This window comes from Mesoplodon densirostris, chromosome 4 (assembly GCF_025265405.1).
Source record: "Mesoplodon densirostris isolate mMesDen1 chromosome 4, mMesDen1 primary haplotype, whole genome shotgun sequence".
Lineage (NCBI taxonomy): Eukaryota > Metazoa > Chordata > Mammalia > Artiodactyla > Ziphiidae > Mesoplodon > Mesoplodon densirostris.
In genome coordinates this window covers 36,492,186-36,509,137 of record NC_082664.1, presented here as the reverse complement: position 1 = coordinate 36,509,137, position 16,952 = coordinate 36,492,186, and the positions used below count along the sequence as shown (strand labels likewise).

At 32.0% G+C, this 16,952-nt stretch overlaps 1 protein-coding gene across 3 annotated transcripts in view; it reads left to right on the top strand.

Annotated features, from left to right (window-relative positions):
* Positions 1-16,952, top strand: part of GPHN (gephyrin) — a 609,285-nt gene that overhangs the window by 386,957 nt on the left and 205,376 nt on the right. Inside the window, exons 10-11 of one of the 3 annotated variants that reach the window (XM_060095978.1) lie at positions 7,736-7,792; positions 9,984-10,055. The exons of the other annotated variants lie outside the window; for them this stretch is intronic. Coding sequence (XP_059951961.1) covers positions 7,736-7,792; positions 9,984-10,055 — 129 coding nt within the window. The remainder of the gene's footprint in view (positions 1-7,735; positions 7,793-9,983; positions 10,056-16,952) is intronic. 3 annotated transcript variants of the gene reach the window in all.

The window sequence follows — 16,952 nt, the reverse complement described above, 5'->3', positions numbered from 1 at the left end:
AATGCTCACAGAGTTATATTTATCATTGAAACTAAGAATAACTTAACTGTGAAGTGTACAGTCGCCACTTTGAAATCTGAGTTACCAAAGAAATTTGATTAGCTAGCCTGAGAAGATATAGCTAACCAGAAATTATTAGCTATAAAGTTAACAGTTTTATAGTTTAGACAGTCTATAAGTGGCATGGTCTTTTTTTTATTAAAAATAATAATATACATGCTCATTTTAGAAAATTAATATAAGCAAAAAAAAAAAGAGTTCCTGTAAGACTGCCTTTAATAAATAACAACTGTTATAACTTTGCTTATATCATTCTGGTTTTTTTTCCTATGCATTCAAATACTTTATATAAATGAATCATGATGGCAAGGCAGTGATTAAGAGCTCTGGTTCCAGGGTCTCCAGGCTTAGCAATGAATCTCAGCTTTATCACTTACTAGATGTGTGGCTTTCAGAACGTTACTTCAACTCTATAACCTTAATCATCTGTAAAATGAAAAATAATAATACTATTTGCCTCATAGGGTTGTTTTAAAATTTAAATTTTTTTTTTTTTTCTTTTTTGCGGTATGCGGGCCTCTCACTGTTGTGGCCTCTCCCGCCGCGGAGCACAGGCTCCGGACGCGCAGGCCCAGCGGCCACGGCTCACGGGCCCAGCCGCTCCGCGGCATATGGGATCCTCCCAGACCGGGGCACGAACCCGTATCCCCTGCATCGGCAGGCGGACTCTTAACCACTGCGCCACCAGGGAGGCCCAAAATTTAAATTTTTAAATGCATATACATCACTTACTACAGTGTTTGAAATATAAGAAACGATCACTAAATACTAGCTATTGTTATGAAACTATATTTTAACCTATCTCATTCATTTAGTAACATTCTTTCTATGTCATGTACATCTTTACATTTTTTAAATTATCTTCTACAACATTAATATCAATTATTGTTCACTATTCAAATTTGTGGGTATAGCATAGTTTTTTTCACCAGTCCCTATTTTGCATATTTTAATTGTTACCTATTTCCTAGTTTTAAATATAATGTTGTGATAGTCTTCTGGAAGTGAAGTGTTTTAGAATCTTCTCTTAATTAAACTTAGCAACTTGTATTAATTCTACCTTTGTTGAAAGTATATGCCAAACTTTTAGGCCCATGGTTCCCATAATTCATATGGATATCAGGTAGAGATCATTTTTGCATTCTCATGAATTCAATTTAATGATATTCTGGAAGGAGCAGTCTTTAGTATTTGCCTTTGACAGATTTACTGACAGATATTTAAAAAATTATGGATCCAAAGTTGTTTGAAAAGTCAACAGTATTGAGTATGTAAAAGTATTGCACTATCAGGCACCAAATATTGAGTATCAGCCCTAGTCTGCCACTTTATAGCTTTGTTAGAACTAGTAAACCTCAGTTTCTATATCTGTAACATCATGACACTAAATTAAGTAGCCTCTAAAGTCCCTTCTAGACCTATAATTCTGTTCCTTTGCAATAAGTTTCTACACTGACTGAATAAATATTATCATTCTCTTTAGCCCTTCTCTCTGATATTATGTTAATATCCAATTAATGTAAAATAATTTATTTATTTATTTCAGCTTTTGCATTTCATGCTACTACATAAAGTTAAAGATTATGAAGTGAAAACGTTCTAACTTCGTTTAAGATCTTTCTCATTTAGGTCAAGCTTTGTCTCTGTTAAGTGGAATATTGATTTCTCTTGGTATTCACTAGCATTTTGTTTAAGTTATAGGATGACAGGGAAGTGAGAACTGTAGAAATACAAGGAATAGTGAAATTAAGAATACTAGCTTTCAGTTAATTTAATATCTTTGATTCCTATAAACTTCTTTTTAAAGGTTTGGGGTATGTTTTGTGTAAAAGCAGCTCAACAAAAATAATCTGTGCCATCATTATTTCACCAGCAGAATTGATTAGATATAGCCATTATTCAAATCTATATAGTTAACGGGCCATGTCTCATTCATGACTTTAATAGACAGCATATACCAAACTAAATTATTTCCTAGATCTTTATATTTTTAAATGATACATATTCTAGAATTGGCCATGTATTTTCTTGCCCCAAACTTCAGAATTATCTCCTCTCCCTTTTCATCCTACTTTCATTAAAGACAAAACACACATTAAATTTAGAAATTCATTCAATGAATATTTTTAGTACATATTATGTCAAGTACTGTGCTAGGTTTTGGGAATATAGCAATGCATAGAGTTACTAACCATGACCTCAAGGATCTTATAGTGGAGCAGATGTGAAAAAGAAAAAAAAAAATACAACAAAACTATCAAAGCTTTGATAGCCTAAAAGAGCTCTTCTAATCTTATAGGGGAAAAAAAAAGAAATAAAATGAGTAAAGGGCAGGAATAGCCATTTCATAAAAAGAATTAAATTCAGCAAATAAATAATGTGGGGAAAAAATGTACCCTCACAGAAATCTGTTAAAAATTTTGTAGTCAAATTGATAACTATTTTTAAATTATAATCATCCATGCTATAATGAGCAGTGACATGAATATTCCTAGTCACACTAGTAGGAATATAAATTTGTATAACCTTGCAAGCAAACTATATATATAAAAAATTTTTTTATGTTTTAACCAATCATATTATTTCCAGAAATTTTTTATCAAAGAGGACATGAAAGACTTATGTACAAGATTATTTATCACAGCATTATTCATATTCATGAAAAATTAGAACCAACCTTAATGTCTATGGTTAAATAACTTGTATAATAATATGTATATATATATATATATGAGTTATTTATATAACCTAAAAAATCATATCTTTAAGAATATTTAATGACATAGGAAAATGCTCAAAATAAAATACGTAGTTTTAAAAAGTAGTAAACAGAATTGCATAGGGATTAAATTACAGGTTATTTTATAATCTATATTATTTTTTAAACCAGAAAAATATAAGTTTTTGTTGGTTTGTTTTGTTATGTAGACAGGCTCTGGTATAAACAGAGTTACAAACACAAACAAATAGTCGGCTTTATGAAGATTTGCCATTAATCTGAAAAGCAGGCAAAAGACATCCATCCTCGTCATTACCAGATCCTTATATGCAGGCTAAGCCATTCTAAATCTTGCTGGATAGAAAATTATATTTCAATGGAAGTTTGAAAATAAACTTTTTTCTATCTCCTACACAAATAATAAATAATTCTTAAAAATATACTATTTAAAACTTATCTATTTCAAAATGCCTAATAACTTTTTTATACCATACCTGTGATGGGCTTCATTATTTCTTTTTAGACAGATATGAAACTTGGGGAAAAAGAGCATGGATTGAATTATTCTCTTGCTAGTGGGCAGGAAATAACTTCCTTAAAAGTCTAATTTTGAATAGATTGTATTATTTTGGAATCAAAGCTATTATAGAAACTTAGGGATCAAAATTATAAATGTACAATAAAATATAAATAAATATTTGAAATGTTAATAAATGATTAGAAATCGGAGCCTTTAAAATAAAGGATTTCCTAAGTATAAAAATTTTTCATAAGTGGGTGGGGCAGTTGGTAGAGCTGTGACTTAATACCAAGATTCTAATTTTTGACTTAATTCTTCATTATTCTTTGCAATATTTCCTTGAACTTCTCTATCCTTTTATTGGTTTGCCTTTCTCCAGAAATGCATTAGAGTATTTATTTTTCCCTGACACACTTATAGAATTATTGCTTCTCTTACTTTCGTTTCTTTCTTTCCTCTTTTTTACTTTGCCTTAATAAGTCACAAATGAAACAGAATTGTTTTACAATGAAACACCAGTTTTACTGGAAGGGCTGAAATATAGTGAATTGAAATATTAACCAGATCCCCAAAAGAATTTCTTTATTTACAAGAGTTTGTTTAAATTTTGAGTTCTCAAGTAAAACTTTTTTTAAAACCTCCTTCTCCAGTCACAACTACCAGAAGCAATCTATAGCTGTACCAATATGTACTGAGTGATATTGGTTGGAAGAGAAACAATTTCTAAAAAAAAAAAGTTTTCTTTCCTGTCATTGATACCCATACTTTAAAAAAGAAACTGGCATAATAAAATAGGATTAAAAATGTCTGTCTCTCAGGGTAGTTCTGAATGTAAGTTAGATAATTCTAAAAATAAAACAATTCAATCCCTGGGACAAACAAACAGAAATTTTTTTTTAATCTATACAATCTTAATCTAAATCAATACAAAATATATCAGGGGAGAAAAAGGGGAAATCTACATTATTCATTCTATAATGAGAGCCCAAATTTAATGAAGAGACCTGAGAGCCAGAGAATTTAATATAAGCTATGCTTTTTTTATTGATATGTCTCCAGATAGCTAATGGACCTCTCTAAGACCTGCATTCTCTCATCAATAAAATAAACACACAAAATACATAACCTTTTCTCACAGTTCTTCACCAAACATCTTGCAGCTAAAGAGATGTGTTAATGCATACATCCAGTGATATGGGTGCCTATCTTAAGTGGCTTCTACAACCCCCAAATTCCTTGAAGTTTCATATTTTATTTCAAAAATCAATGTAAAGTTGGGTTTCTACTCCAAAATCTTGTTTTTGCCTTTAAAAAATATTACACTTACAACTACTTATTATTGGCAAGAGAGATGAGGGTGAGATGGGGTAATTTTCTGCTTTGTTAATAATGGAAATAATATTACAGTGAGCTCAGTTTTGGAGAACTGAGCTAAATCAAAGGGAATCAACAATCCGTATTGTGTTAGCATCCAGGCAATTTCTTTTGTTGCATGATATATCTAAAATTCAAGCTCTTATTTAATTTTTTTTTTAATTTTTTTTTTTGCTGTACGCGGGCCTCTCACTGCTGTGGCCTCTCCCGTTGCGGAGCACAGGCTCCGGACACACAGGCTCCGCGGCCATGGTTCGCGGGCCCAGCCGCTCCGCGGCATGTGGGATCTTCCGGGATCGGGGCACGAACCCGTGTCCCCTGCATCGGCAGGCGGACTCTCAACCACTGCGCCACCAGGGAAGCCCCTCAAGCTCTTATTTTAAAAAGTGAATACAAATAGCAGTCATTTCACTACTTTAGTGACCACATCCTGGTAATTAATTCCTGAGGACAGATTACCCAGTAATTAATTCCTAAAGAAATATTCCCAGAATGTTGCAAAACAGGTGATATAGTGCAATCTTTTCAGACAATTTTTAATGGATATCTTGTTAAATATATTTAGACTGAGAAGCTGAATAGAAGATTGAAATGATTTTGATCCTCCGATTTATGTCTTAACAATCTCAGTAAAAATATTTACATAAAAGGATTTCTTCAGGGTACAAAAATCATTAGTTATAATATTTTTTGTTTTGCAGGTAACATTTCAGGTTTCATATATCATTATTATAAACTAATAATCTCAACCAGCCTGTAATCCCTACAATTCTTTACATCCAATTCTCAAACTTCATTTATATTGCAGTGATCTTATATGTAGTATAAACATTTGCAGTTTAGCCTCTCTTAGTTATTGATACAGAATGTTTATAGCCTCATAGAAAAATATGTATAAAATTAGCTAACAATGTGAGGCTTTTATAATTATCATGAAGAGTAAAGTTCATTTTATCCAAATGCTAATCTTTTGTGATTTCTTTTAAATTCTAATAAAAGAAAAATAGTAATCAGGTATCTGGATTAGCTGTGAATTTCTTTTATTTTTACTACTCCATCATAATTGATGATTAAGGGTTGACTAGCATAAATGAGAGCATTATGTCTTAAAATCTATTGATTTGACTTTTCTCTACAACTCAAATTTTAGTATATGTGACAAATCTTTTTCATATTCTTTCTGAAGTTTTTCAATATTAGGGATAATTACCTGTATCAGGAGCCACAAAAAATCACATGACACTTGATTTACAACCACTTGTGGCTTTGATAACCACATTGGTTTTCTAAAGTCTTCCTGTTACGATAGTTAAGGATTCACAAAATCAGATTTAAATACAGAAAATTGGTGTCAAGCATTGACAGATGAGCTGTCTGCTCCTAAAAGTCTTTGTGTAAATTGGTATATAGTCTGTTTTTCATGTTCAGAGTTCAATGGTGATTGTCTTTTCTCTTCTTATATTTCATTCTTTAAGCTTCTGTACTTGCACCTGCATTTGGAATTGAAATGATTTAGGAAAAATTCCATTCATACATTAATGTGGTAACATAAAATTTCTTCCATAAATGAGATAGATAGACAAACAGACACACAGGGACATGTATACATATACATCCTGCTTTTGATATAAAGATGTTCTCTGAAATCAAAGAAAATAACATAAGAAAATGACTAAATAACATGAACTCACTGTCCATCCAGAGGCCCTTTCTTATAGACTGTTTCCATTTCTAATTAGTATCCACTGTTTCTAAATTTAAGAACTCTGTTCAACCAAGAAGGGTAAGAATCAGTGATTATCTTTAGGGTTCAATATTTAATTAATGTTGAAGAATTAGTAAAAACTGTATCAAGTAAAACCAAAAGTTGACAGAATTCTTATGGATCAAGATGCTTGTTCTCAAAGTGAAAATCCAATTTTCTCAGTATTATTCCTAAGCAATCTACTTATGCTATCAGAGATGTCCTAAAAGGGATAAGACAATCTATAGCCTGTCCCCAGAAACTATAATTTGTAGCACGGTCAGATTTCTTATTTTTCCTGAGGACTTTAACGCTGGGAATTTGGCATCAAATTGATACTTCATCACTTGTCTCCTAACACAAGCAAGAGAATCACAACTAACTTGAGCTATGCTGGTCTGAATGGAGACCGTCATTCTGCACATGTAGGAATGCATAATGTAAAAGCACTTGGTCTGAAGCTTCCTTCCAGTCTCCCCCCTACTCTTTTTTTAGTTTGACTTCCTCTTTAACCAAAATATTATTGTTACAGCTCTATTAAAAAGCAAAGGGATTTCTAGTTTATACCTAATCTAATAAAACACTTTGGGTTTAGAATCTTCCTTTTCTCATTTACACAGTGAGGTGAAACAAATTTTTAAAATAGCAGTTTTACTTTTCTTTTTTTCCTATCTTACCCAAAAGGAAAAAATAACTGAAATAACTGAAAGCTTTGAGGGAGTAAATGTATCTAACTTTGGTCTGGCATTAAAATTTTCTGGTTGGGCAGCACAATTGTTTAATTGGGAATCTCAGTGACAGCTGAACAACCTCAATGCTTGGGTTAACAAGCAGAGGAGCTTCATTCTGTCACCTGTCAAGAATGATGCTTGTCAGGACTGATCTTTCCACTTAAGGAACACTCGTATTTCTAGTCATAGCACTGATGTTTTCTGATATTACAATGGAATAGACACTAAAGGAGACAAAGTTTTCTGCACAGGTATATTTGTAATTCTTTGTTTTTCGTAAGCCAAATGCAAATGTAACACTACTCCAGATACTGCTTCATGAGAACTCCCCAAGATAACCAAAAGTAAGTGCCCATTTCCTCATCTTAGGAATAGTGTCATAACAAAGACTGAATTCTAGTGACCAACCTATCTGCAGAGCATGTCATATAGCCTCTGGGTTAGTTAACTCCTTGGCTTGGCCTCCTAAGATGTATCTCAAAGAGTCAATTGATGTTTTTGCATGTATTATTTACTAATGTTTAGAAAAATTTTTAAGTTCACTTTTTCTTTATTCTGTCTTTTTTACCCATCTTCCCTCATTGTAGCAAATTAGACGGCCGGATGAAAGCAAAGGAGTTGCTAGTAGAGTTGGATCCCTCAAAGTAAATATGTTTCTAACATTTTTTGGCAAGATTTCGTCTATAGCCTACACTTCTTCCTTTTTGGAGGGTGGTGGGCGGAAGGGGGCTTTTTCCATTTTTCACCATCCCATTTTGTTTTATTTTAATATTTTTATTGGCTGTTGGGTCATATTTTTTTTGTTTGTTTCAGCTACACATAGAGCAACCAGCTGAAGGCAAGCTGCCAAATAACTAGCTTTGAGTGGCACCACAAACAAGAGAAAGGGCAACTGCCTCATTACGGGTGCCTGTAATTTGGGGTTCTAGAGTAAACCGTTCCTCTGATTGATGTCACTGACTATGTGTTAAGTTCCTGTTACACAGAGAACGAATATTTATTTTCAGAATGTTATATCCCCTTTTTACTTTTTTTGTTAAATGTTATTTTAGTGTCATTACCATTTGTAGTTCATTCCAGAAAATAATTATTATGAGTTAATAACATGTATTTTATATATATATACATATATATATATATATATATCTTAAGAATTAGAGAGAAAAGGAATTTCATATGATGCTAGCTAGTATAGGGGCTCACATATAGCTAATAGTAAACACTCTTAATCCCCTTTGTTTTATTTGTTAAAAGTTAAAAAATTTATATATCAACAGAAACTGATATATATATATAAATGTTTGCCCATTTGTGTATGTGACCTACTAATACACCACTTAAAGACTTCTGATCTAATGGTCCCATTTGGTAGTTGTTAAATATCAATTTGGTCAATTTATCTTGGGCACTCGATACTCTAACATTTAATCACAATGAAAGGTAAATAAATTATCACCCTTAAGAGACATAGACATAGCCAATTAATCATTTTTAATGCTGCCACCATAAATGCAAGTTAGAATATTTGCTGAATTTTAAAAATATGCAGAGAAATCTCCCTCAATATTAACCACTTCTTCTATCTCAGTCCCATTTGTCCTTACAGCAATAGTAACTGCTAAATTAATCAAAATGACATAATTCACTGTACTGGGATGTCCCAAAATTCAATAACTACTTTGAGGCTAATATTAAGTCATTTAAAAATTTTACACACCTCCAATTTATTTCCATTTAACAATTTATGAAGCACTAATTTCTGCACTCTTTCCTCTCCTTGCCTCTTCTGCCTTCTTAATTTTACTTTTTGTTGTTGTTTATTTATCTGTGTGTGCACACACATGAGTGCACATGGATGAGCGTGTGTCTGTATGTTTGTGTCCTTTATTCCAAACAAGCCATCTTCTCTGTTCTCTAACACTGCTATATACTGGGTAGCATTTTGTTGTTGTTGTTATTTCACTAAGAATAATCAGAGGGGATGGGAAGTGTCGATTATATACCTATTGCAAAAGCGAGGCAAGCTAAAATTATTTAGTCAGAAAAATATGACTTTATGTGTCTTGATATATCAGTAGCATTCCTCACTGTCTACCTGTGAGGTATCATATTTTAATTTTTTAAGGGAAGATAAATCCATTATTGTTGAGACTATGGATTATGACTCAGATTCAAGGGAAAAGGTGCAGTTTGACATAACTTTTTGGAAATGACTGATAGTGAAATAGAAGTAAAATGGCATCCATACTGCAGCACCATCTGTTATAAACTGGATTGTGTGTGCGAGTACACGTGTGTTTATCTATCTCGAAGTTCAGCTTTTGGATGTGTAGAACTTCAAGTTGTAATTGTATGTTTATTGTTTTTAAGTGTATATGCAATATGATTATGTGTATACATATAAATATGTATAAGAACAAAATATACATTTTAGGATTCAATCAGTTTATTTGAATATGGATGCAGCCTTAAATCAAAAAGTGTGTTTGGGAAAGAAAGGCAAATTTCATAATTTTAAATGTCTTTATTCCATATTTCTACAAAATAGAAAATTTTAAAGTGAATCTCTAGGGGTTTATAAGGATAGTTAAGGTATTTATTTTCTCTAACACTTTGGGGAGAAAAGAGGCTTTAATTAAAATAAAATATTCTCTTCCTACTCACAGTTTATTGAGCATGTATTCTTGTGCTATACAAAGTTCTTTGATGTTTTGAAACGTTTGCCAAAGGCAGTGAGAAATGTATAACGCTATGATCTTATTTTTAAAAGGAAAAAGGAAAACTGAAAAGAGACCAAGTTGCTTTTTCAATTCATTTTCTGATGTTTACATGTAGCTCCATCGAAAGCTGGAGGAGCTCAGAGATCACCTAGAAGGCAATGTGAAAGGATACTCTCTCAGAGTAAATGTACGATTTCACCCGGTGATTTTTTTTTTTTTTTTCCTAAACTTCTGCTGACTGGTAATTCCAAATCTGATTGGTTTGTCTTCTCATCTCCATCTTTTTTACTTTCTGTCTCTTTTCTCCCTATCTCTTTCTTTCTTTTCTAACTGCAGCTTCATGCTCACATTTATGAAAGAAAGATTAAATTGGCATAGAAGACCTTTAAGCCACACTAACATTGCATTTGATTTAATAGCATTCTGGCTCCAATGCAAATTAAAACCTTTTTTTTTTTTTCAAAATCTGTGTTTCTTATACAATTGTATAATTTTCTGACGATCTTTTCATGAGACTTCATTTGGAGCTTTTCCATTTACTGTGTCTTCTGTCCCTTGTTGGATGTGTCAGCAGGATTATAAATTATGGGCCGGATCCAAGTGATAGAGGCCTGATGTTTCAGTTTCAGTTATCAAGGAAAATATTCAGTGTTACAGTCTCATTATAGGTAATCTGGCAAGTAGATACATCTATTCTGAGTTAATAGACTTCTCTTAACTCAGACTCTTTGGGAATAACTATAAGGTATCATTTTTTGTCTAAAAATAAGAAAATTAGGCAGTAAGAATCTTCACTATGAACACTATTATGTAACATCTTACAAATACTTGAGATAATGGCTAGTATACCCTGGACAACACTGAAGGAGAACAATACCTTATAGCCACTCAATACTGTACATACGTCATATAGGCATACTAACAATAGTATTTTTTGTGACTGATAGGTCAGACTCAGAATGCTTGGTCCTTCTCCTGAGTATATCTTTTCAAGATAAATGGAATTAAAATCTCTAAAATGGTACATGGTATAAATATGGTAGAAGAAAAGATAAAATATTACAGTAAATAATTTCTGGCTCTATTTAACCTTGACCTCCTATTTCTGAGGCTTTGAAAAGAAGTTCCTATGAAACTTAGCCCTGATTTACTTCTCCCAAGATTATTGTCATACATTTAATTCATATTGCTATAATAATTTTGTTTTGAAGGATAGAATAAAAAATAATAGTGCTATGATAATTCTCTGGTTTCTCAGCTTTATTTTTAATTATATACTATGTGTATTTTGTATGTCTCTTCATTAAATTTCTATTTACTAAAGTTCAAAGTTTTTTATTAATATCAGTCATTAAATTCTGATAGCTAAACAGAAAAGAAAATTAATACATCTCATTTTTCTACTTATTTCTTTTGAGCCAGTCCTTCTTTTCAGTTATATTCTTAGAGAATTTGAAAAATTACCTACAGTCATCCCCAGAATCTATCCCACTGTTTTAAAAAAAAATAAAAAAGATTAGTATGAATTTTATGATTAAGTTAGTCTAGATATATCTGGATATCATTCTAGAAACTCCTAAAAAGATTCTGATAATGTATGTTTTTAGTGCCATACTCTTCCCTAACCAGTCATAAAAAATGATATTATTTTTCTTTCAGTGAAACCAAGACCAGAAAGTTGAGACTTGCTAAGATCTATATGGTAGGGAGTTTGTGTTAGATTAGGGTTAAATTGAAATCTCTGTGCTTTGGAAATTGGTTTTCTCATGCCACTCTTCAATTTTTTTTCAATACCTGTACTGCATGGTGGAGTACATAATAACTAGTCTCAGTGTTTTCATCTTTTGTTTCATTTCACTGGGTCACACTTTGTTCTGATTACCTTTCTTCTAAAAAGATTGAATATAAGGTGTATCCTTCTAAGACGCCTGTTAACTAGAAAAGTACAGAAAAACAAAAAATATATTGTCAAAAGGCAAATAATAGTATTTTCTCTACAGAGTTCAGCTAGGAAAAGACACAAATCAAAATCTTAGCTGAATGTTCAGTGTCTCTCCTTCCCTTTAATTCTTATTGCCCCAGAATGCCTTAAACTATGCCTTGTATATTAAAAAGTGTTGCTTAGAAGCAGAATAAAGTTATTCTAAGTACCATATGCTATATAAGCAGATTTCGTTTCTAAAATGAGATAAATTGGCATATAGTGACCATTCCATTGTGAAAATTTATTGTAGGTGTCCACACAGAAGAGCAAGTATATGAATGCCTTTTAATTCATTGAACATCGCTAAATATTTCAATAAGATGAAAGGTTCAGAACCATGTTGCCACTTAAATATCTTATTTAATAGTTGAAGAAGGTGAGACATCATTCAGAAGTTTGGGATAAGGATTTAATTAAATTATTCATGTTTCAATTGGTATCATCTAAATGATGTATTATTTTTTAGAGGAAAGAATCCTGCATTTTTATTTATTACTTATAATCAATGATATAAAGTAGACTTGTATTAGGAGGTAATTTTTAGAACAGTATTAAATTTTATTTATTTCTCATATGAAAACATAATTTTTAATTTTACATGGACTCTTCTATAGCAAAAAGTAGGATGCATTCGATTCTTGAATTCTAAGTTAAGAATGTATCATCTTTTTCTGTACTTTATACAAAACTGAAGTATTCTGAACCCTAAATGAGTTTTTAGTAATTTTAATAATAATAAAATTATCATCTTGTACCTAAACAGAGTTTGCCTAATTTAACTACTGCAAAAATAGCTACAAATCCGTAGATTGATAATGTGTTGAGAATAATGACTGAAGAATAAAACCACAGAAAGGAAAAAATTAATTTTCCATGTAATCTAATGCATGAATCTAGTAGGAAGTATATAAATCAGACAGAGAAAGACAAATACTGTATGATATCACTTATATGTGGAATCTAAAAAACACACCAAACCTAGTGAGTACAACAAAAAAGAAGCCAACTCACAGGTATAGAGAACAAACTAATGGTTACAAGTGGGGAAAGGGAAGGGGAAGGGGCAACCTAAGGGTCAGGGATTAAAAGGTACAAACTATTACATATAAAGCTACAAGGATATATTGTACAACACAGGGAATATAGTCAATAATTTATAATAGCTGTAAATGGAGTGTAACCTTTAATATTATGGCTCACTATACTGTTACACCTATATTTACATAGTATTGTACATCAACTATACTTCAATAAAAAAGTAATTAAAAAGTAATGCAGACAGATGATAATTGGAAAACATAAGATAATGCAAATGAATTCCTTTAAGTAATGTACATCAAGGTAAATTTATAAAATTGAAGTTAATTCATTAAAGAGCAATAGGGCCCTGGGAAGCTTGAATGTTAAAACATTCAGAAAAAAAGTAGATAAGTACTGATGAAATAAAGACAAAAAGAAAAGAAAGGAGAGGAATAAAAATACCTCAAAGCCACAAATTTTTTATTTTCACTCAGTCTATGTAATACGATGATACATTTCCATTCAGCTACAAATATATACAGGTAGGTTTGGGGTAATCAAATATGTTAATTTTTTAAAGGCTTTAACAAACAGTAAAAGGGAAGGTGACTTATGAAGACAGATTATTGGCACATAAGTGAACTAAGGAGAAAGGAGATGAAGTAGGAGGAATATGATAATTATAAGTACCTGCTATGCTAACACAAACAAAGGGATGGTATTATCTGAAGTGGAAAAAGGTAAGGGAGGAGTTATCACTTGACTATATTTTTATTAAGTTTAAGAAAAATGTTTGAATCAAGCCAGAAAGTAATATCTTTTGAAGTGTAGTTTTTAAATGTTTAATAATTTCCTGAGTGCCAAAATAAGACTGGTATGAAATGGAGTAATACAAATAATGAATTAGATGGTTGTGATTTTATGTCTTTCAAGATCAGTGTCTTCATTCCAGCTTTAGTGCTAAACTAACTCATCTTATATTGTTGATGAATTGTCTTCGGGTTTTTTGCACTTTTTTATTCACTAAATTAATGCTATAACTCAGGGGTCAGCAAACTACAGCCCTTGGACTAAATCCTGTTTCTCTTTTGTGAGCCCATGAGCTAGGAATAATTTTTGCACTTTTAAATGATGTGGGGGAAATCAAAAGAATATCATTTTGTGACATGTGGAAAATTATATGAAATTCAAATTTCAGTGTCCCAAAAATAAAGTTTTATTGAAACACAGCCACACTCTTTCATTTGCATATAATCTGTGGTTGCTTTTGCAGTACAACAGCAGTTGAATAGTTACAACAAAGACCATATAGCACATAAAGCCTAAAATATTTACTATCTGACTGTTTACAGAAAAAGTTTGCTGACACCTGCTAAAACTGGTTAGTGTGTCAAGGCGACATTGACAAAGAAATTATTATAACAGAGATTATGTGAAATTATCATCATTTTACAAACTGAGAAAAGGAGAGCTGCGTATTTTTTCTGAGGATGGTTTCGGATCATTCTGCATGGAGGCATGCACTTAAAAGAGTTGATCCCCTGGAATTTTCTACCTTTATGTTTTTATTCTTCCTTTTTACACTTTATTCTGTGCTTTTCACATGCCAAGCACACATACATGCACACAAGGTAAACTCAGTATGGAATTACATTAAACCCTTCAAATATAGAACTATCATATGGATAAAGTATCGATTATAAATTCCTCTTCTTTGGGGAGCCCCTTATAGAGATTTAAAGATAAATTCCACTCTTGCTCTTTAAACTTATTTAAAATGTGTTTTTAGAGTATTTTTGCTGTACACATTGTATTTTTCTGTTTATTACTTCCTTGCATCTTAATAAAGATATTTCCCCTGAAAACCACGATCAACTTTTGATTTTTGCTAAATTTCCTACTTGACCTCACCTAAAATCATACCTTCTATAGGAAATTTCGTACAACTAAGAAAGACACCCTGAAGTGATCAAGTAATACATCATATCTTAATATAGCACTTAAAAATCTGAAAGTGTCTACATTGAATCAGCCTACTTTGATTGAGGTGAGAAAGAACTACTGGAACATTAGTCCTTAGATGAATAATCTTTTGGTAGCTTTTAAATGAGTAAACATCAATTTGTTTATGTACTCTACTTTCTTTAAGCAAATTTCAATGTTTTTTGGTTCTTGTATGTAGAACATTGAGCCTCCTGAGTCTTCCTTGTTTGACATTTTGGCATTTACTCATATTAATAATATGTGTTTATTTACTATTTAATATATAACATGTAACATCCTGAGTATCTTGGTAGATAATGTTTTGTAATATGACCAAATTACAATAATGGTGAAGATGACAGTAAATCAATTTTAAGAATATCTCTTTGGAAAACAGGCTAATTTTGCTCTTTCACTTTATAGAATTCACTTAACATGTAAAGTTAATTAATGCAATTCTGAAGTTTCAGTTATACTGAAAAATAACAAAGATCTTTCTTCTGCTTTGAACCATCTATTACTTATAAAAATCACCTGCAGTAGCCTAAGACAGCATTTGGAGTGGAAGTGACACATCTGTGAGGTGTTTAATGCTTACGGTGCTTCTCAGAATTGACATTAAGACAATAGGGTACTAGTAAAAGATCTCCTTGACAAGTAAATTTCCCTAGTAATTGAAAATGGAGAAGTGAGGGGGGGAAAAGACAAGACTCTCAAACTATTTTGGAAGATAAAGTTTTTCAGTTTTATAGGTATAGTTATAGGAACAGAACAAACACGCAGAGGAAAGCTTTCTTAAAACTAGTATCCCGCTAAAGAAAATCAGATATGTATGTGGTTGAAAGAAAGATTTAATTTCTTAATATGTACAGAATTGATCATATTTTAGAAACTACCTCATAGTAACTCATTAAGTGGCAGTGATACATTTTATCACAAATCTTTGTGATGGTAAGTGTAAAACCTTCTGAATATTATTTCACACAATTCAGTTTTTGAGGATAAAAGAAAAAGATTTTGTATATTCACTTATTCAGTAAGCCCTTATTGAGTGCCTACTATATTCTGCTCTGCTGGGTGCTGGAAATACACTTAAAGAACAGATCAGGTAATAAGGACATTTCTGATTTCTCCACTGTGCAATCTTCTTCTTTACCTTATTTCCCTACCCTAACTTTGTATTTTGGAACTTCCTGAAGAATTTGTAACTAGAAAATGCATGCTAGAATATTTAGCTCACATGGCATTCTGACAACATAATGAAAGAAGAGGCCACAAAATTGAGTGTGGCAGTGTGACAACCTAGAAAGTAAGAACAGGCCAGGAAATTATCAAATGAAAGTCATGAAGATTAAACATGGTTTTAAGTATAAAATAGTTATTGCAAAAAAATCAATGAAACATTCTGATAAAAGACAGGTCTGGAGAAGAGTTTTGTGGTTACATTTTTTAATTATCTTTTTGGTGTTGCTACTGGCTTATTTGTTTATTTAGATTCAGTAATACTGAATGGATTCAGTAATGAGAATGGAATAGTAGGAACAGGAAATTAGAATCAGAATACTGATGCCCTCAGTATTGGTGCCCTCTTTAAAGAGTAACAAGAAAATGTACAATAGAGTCATTCTATAAATAATCTCACATGTAGTTTGCTAGTGTTAAGACAGTGAGATCAGTGTGGTACCATAGGAAAAAGTGACCAGTGTTCCACTTCCCTGTTAACCTTAAATGAGTGTCTTCTGAACAAGATCATACCAGATTCTGATCTGGGGAGCCATCTCCATCATGGATTTTTTTTTAAGCCAGGTATTTTTTTATCACACAGTTCTCCTCAAATACTATGAACCTTGAGATTTCAAGCTCAAGTGTCTCTTTATAAGGCTGTTTCATTATCTGGCAAATGTGTTGGTGATGGAGCCTTCTAAACTTCCGAGACCCTTACTGTGCTATCATTTCCTCTTTAACAGTGTTTTCTTTTCCCCACTGCAAAACCAGGCTCGGCTTCCCTCGTGCTCATCTACCTATAGTGTATCTGAGGTATACTTTGCACATGTTTTCTTACATGGTCAACAACATGCTCGCCCTCACCATTTTTCT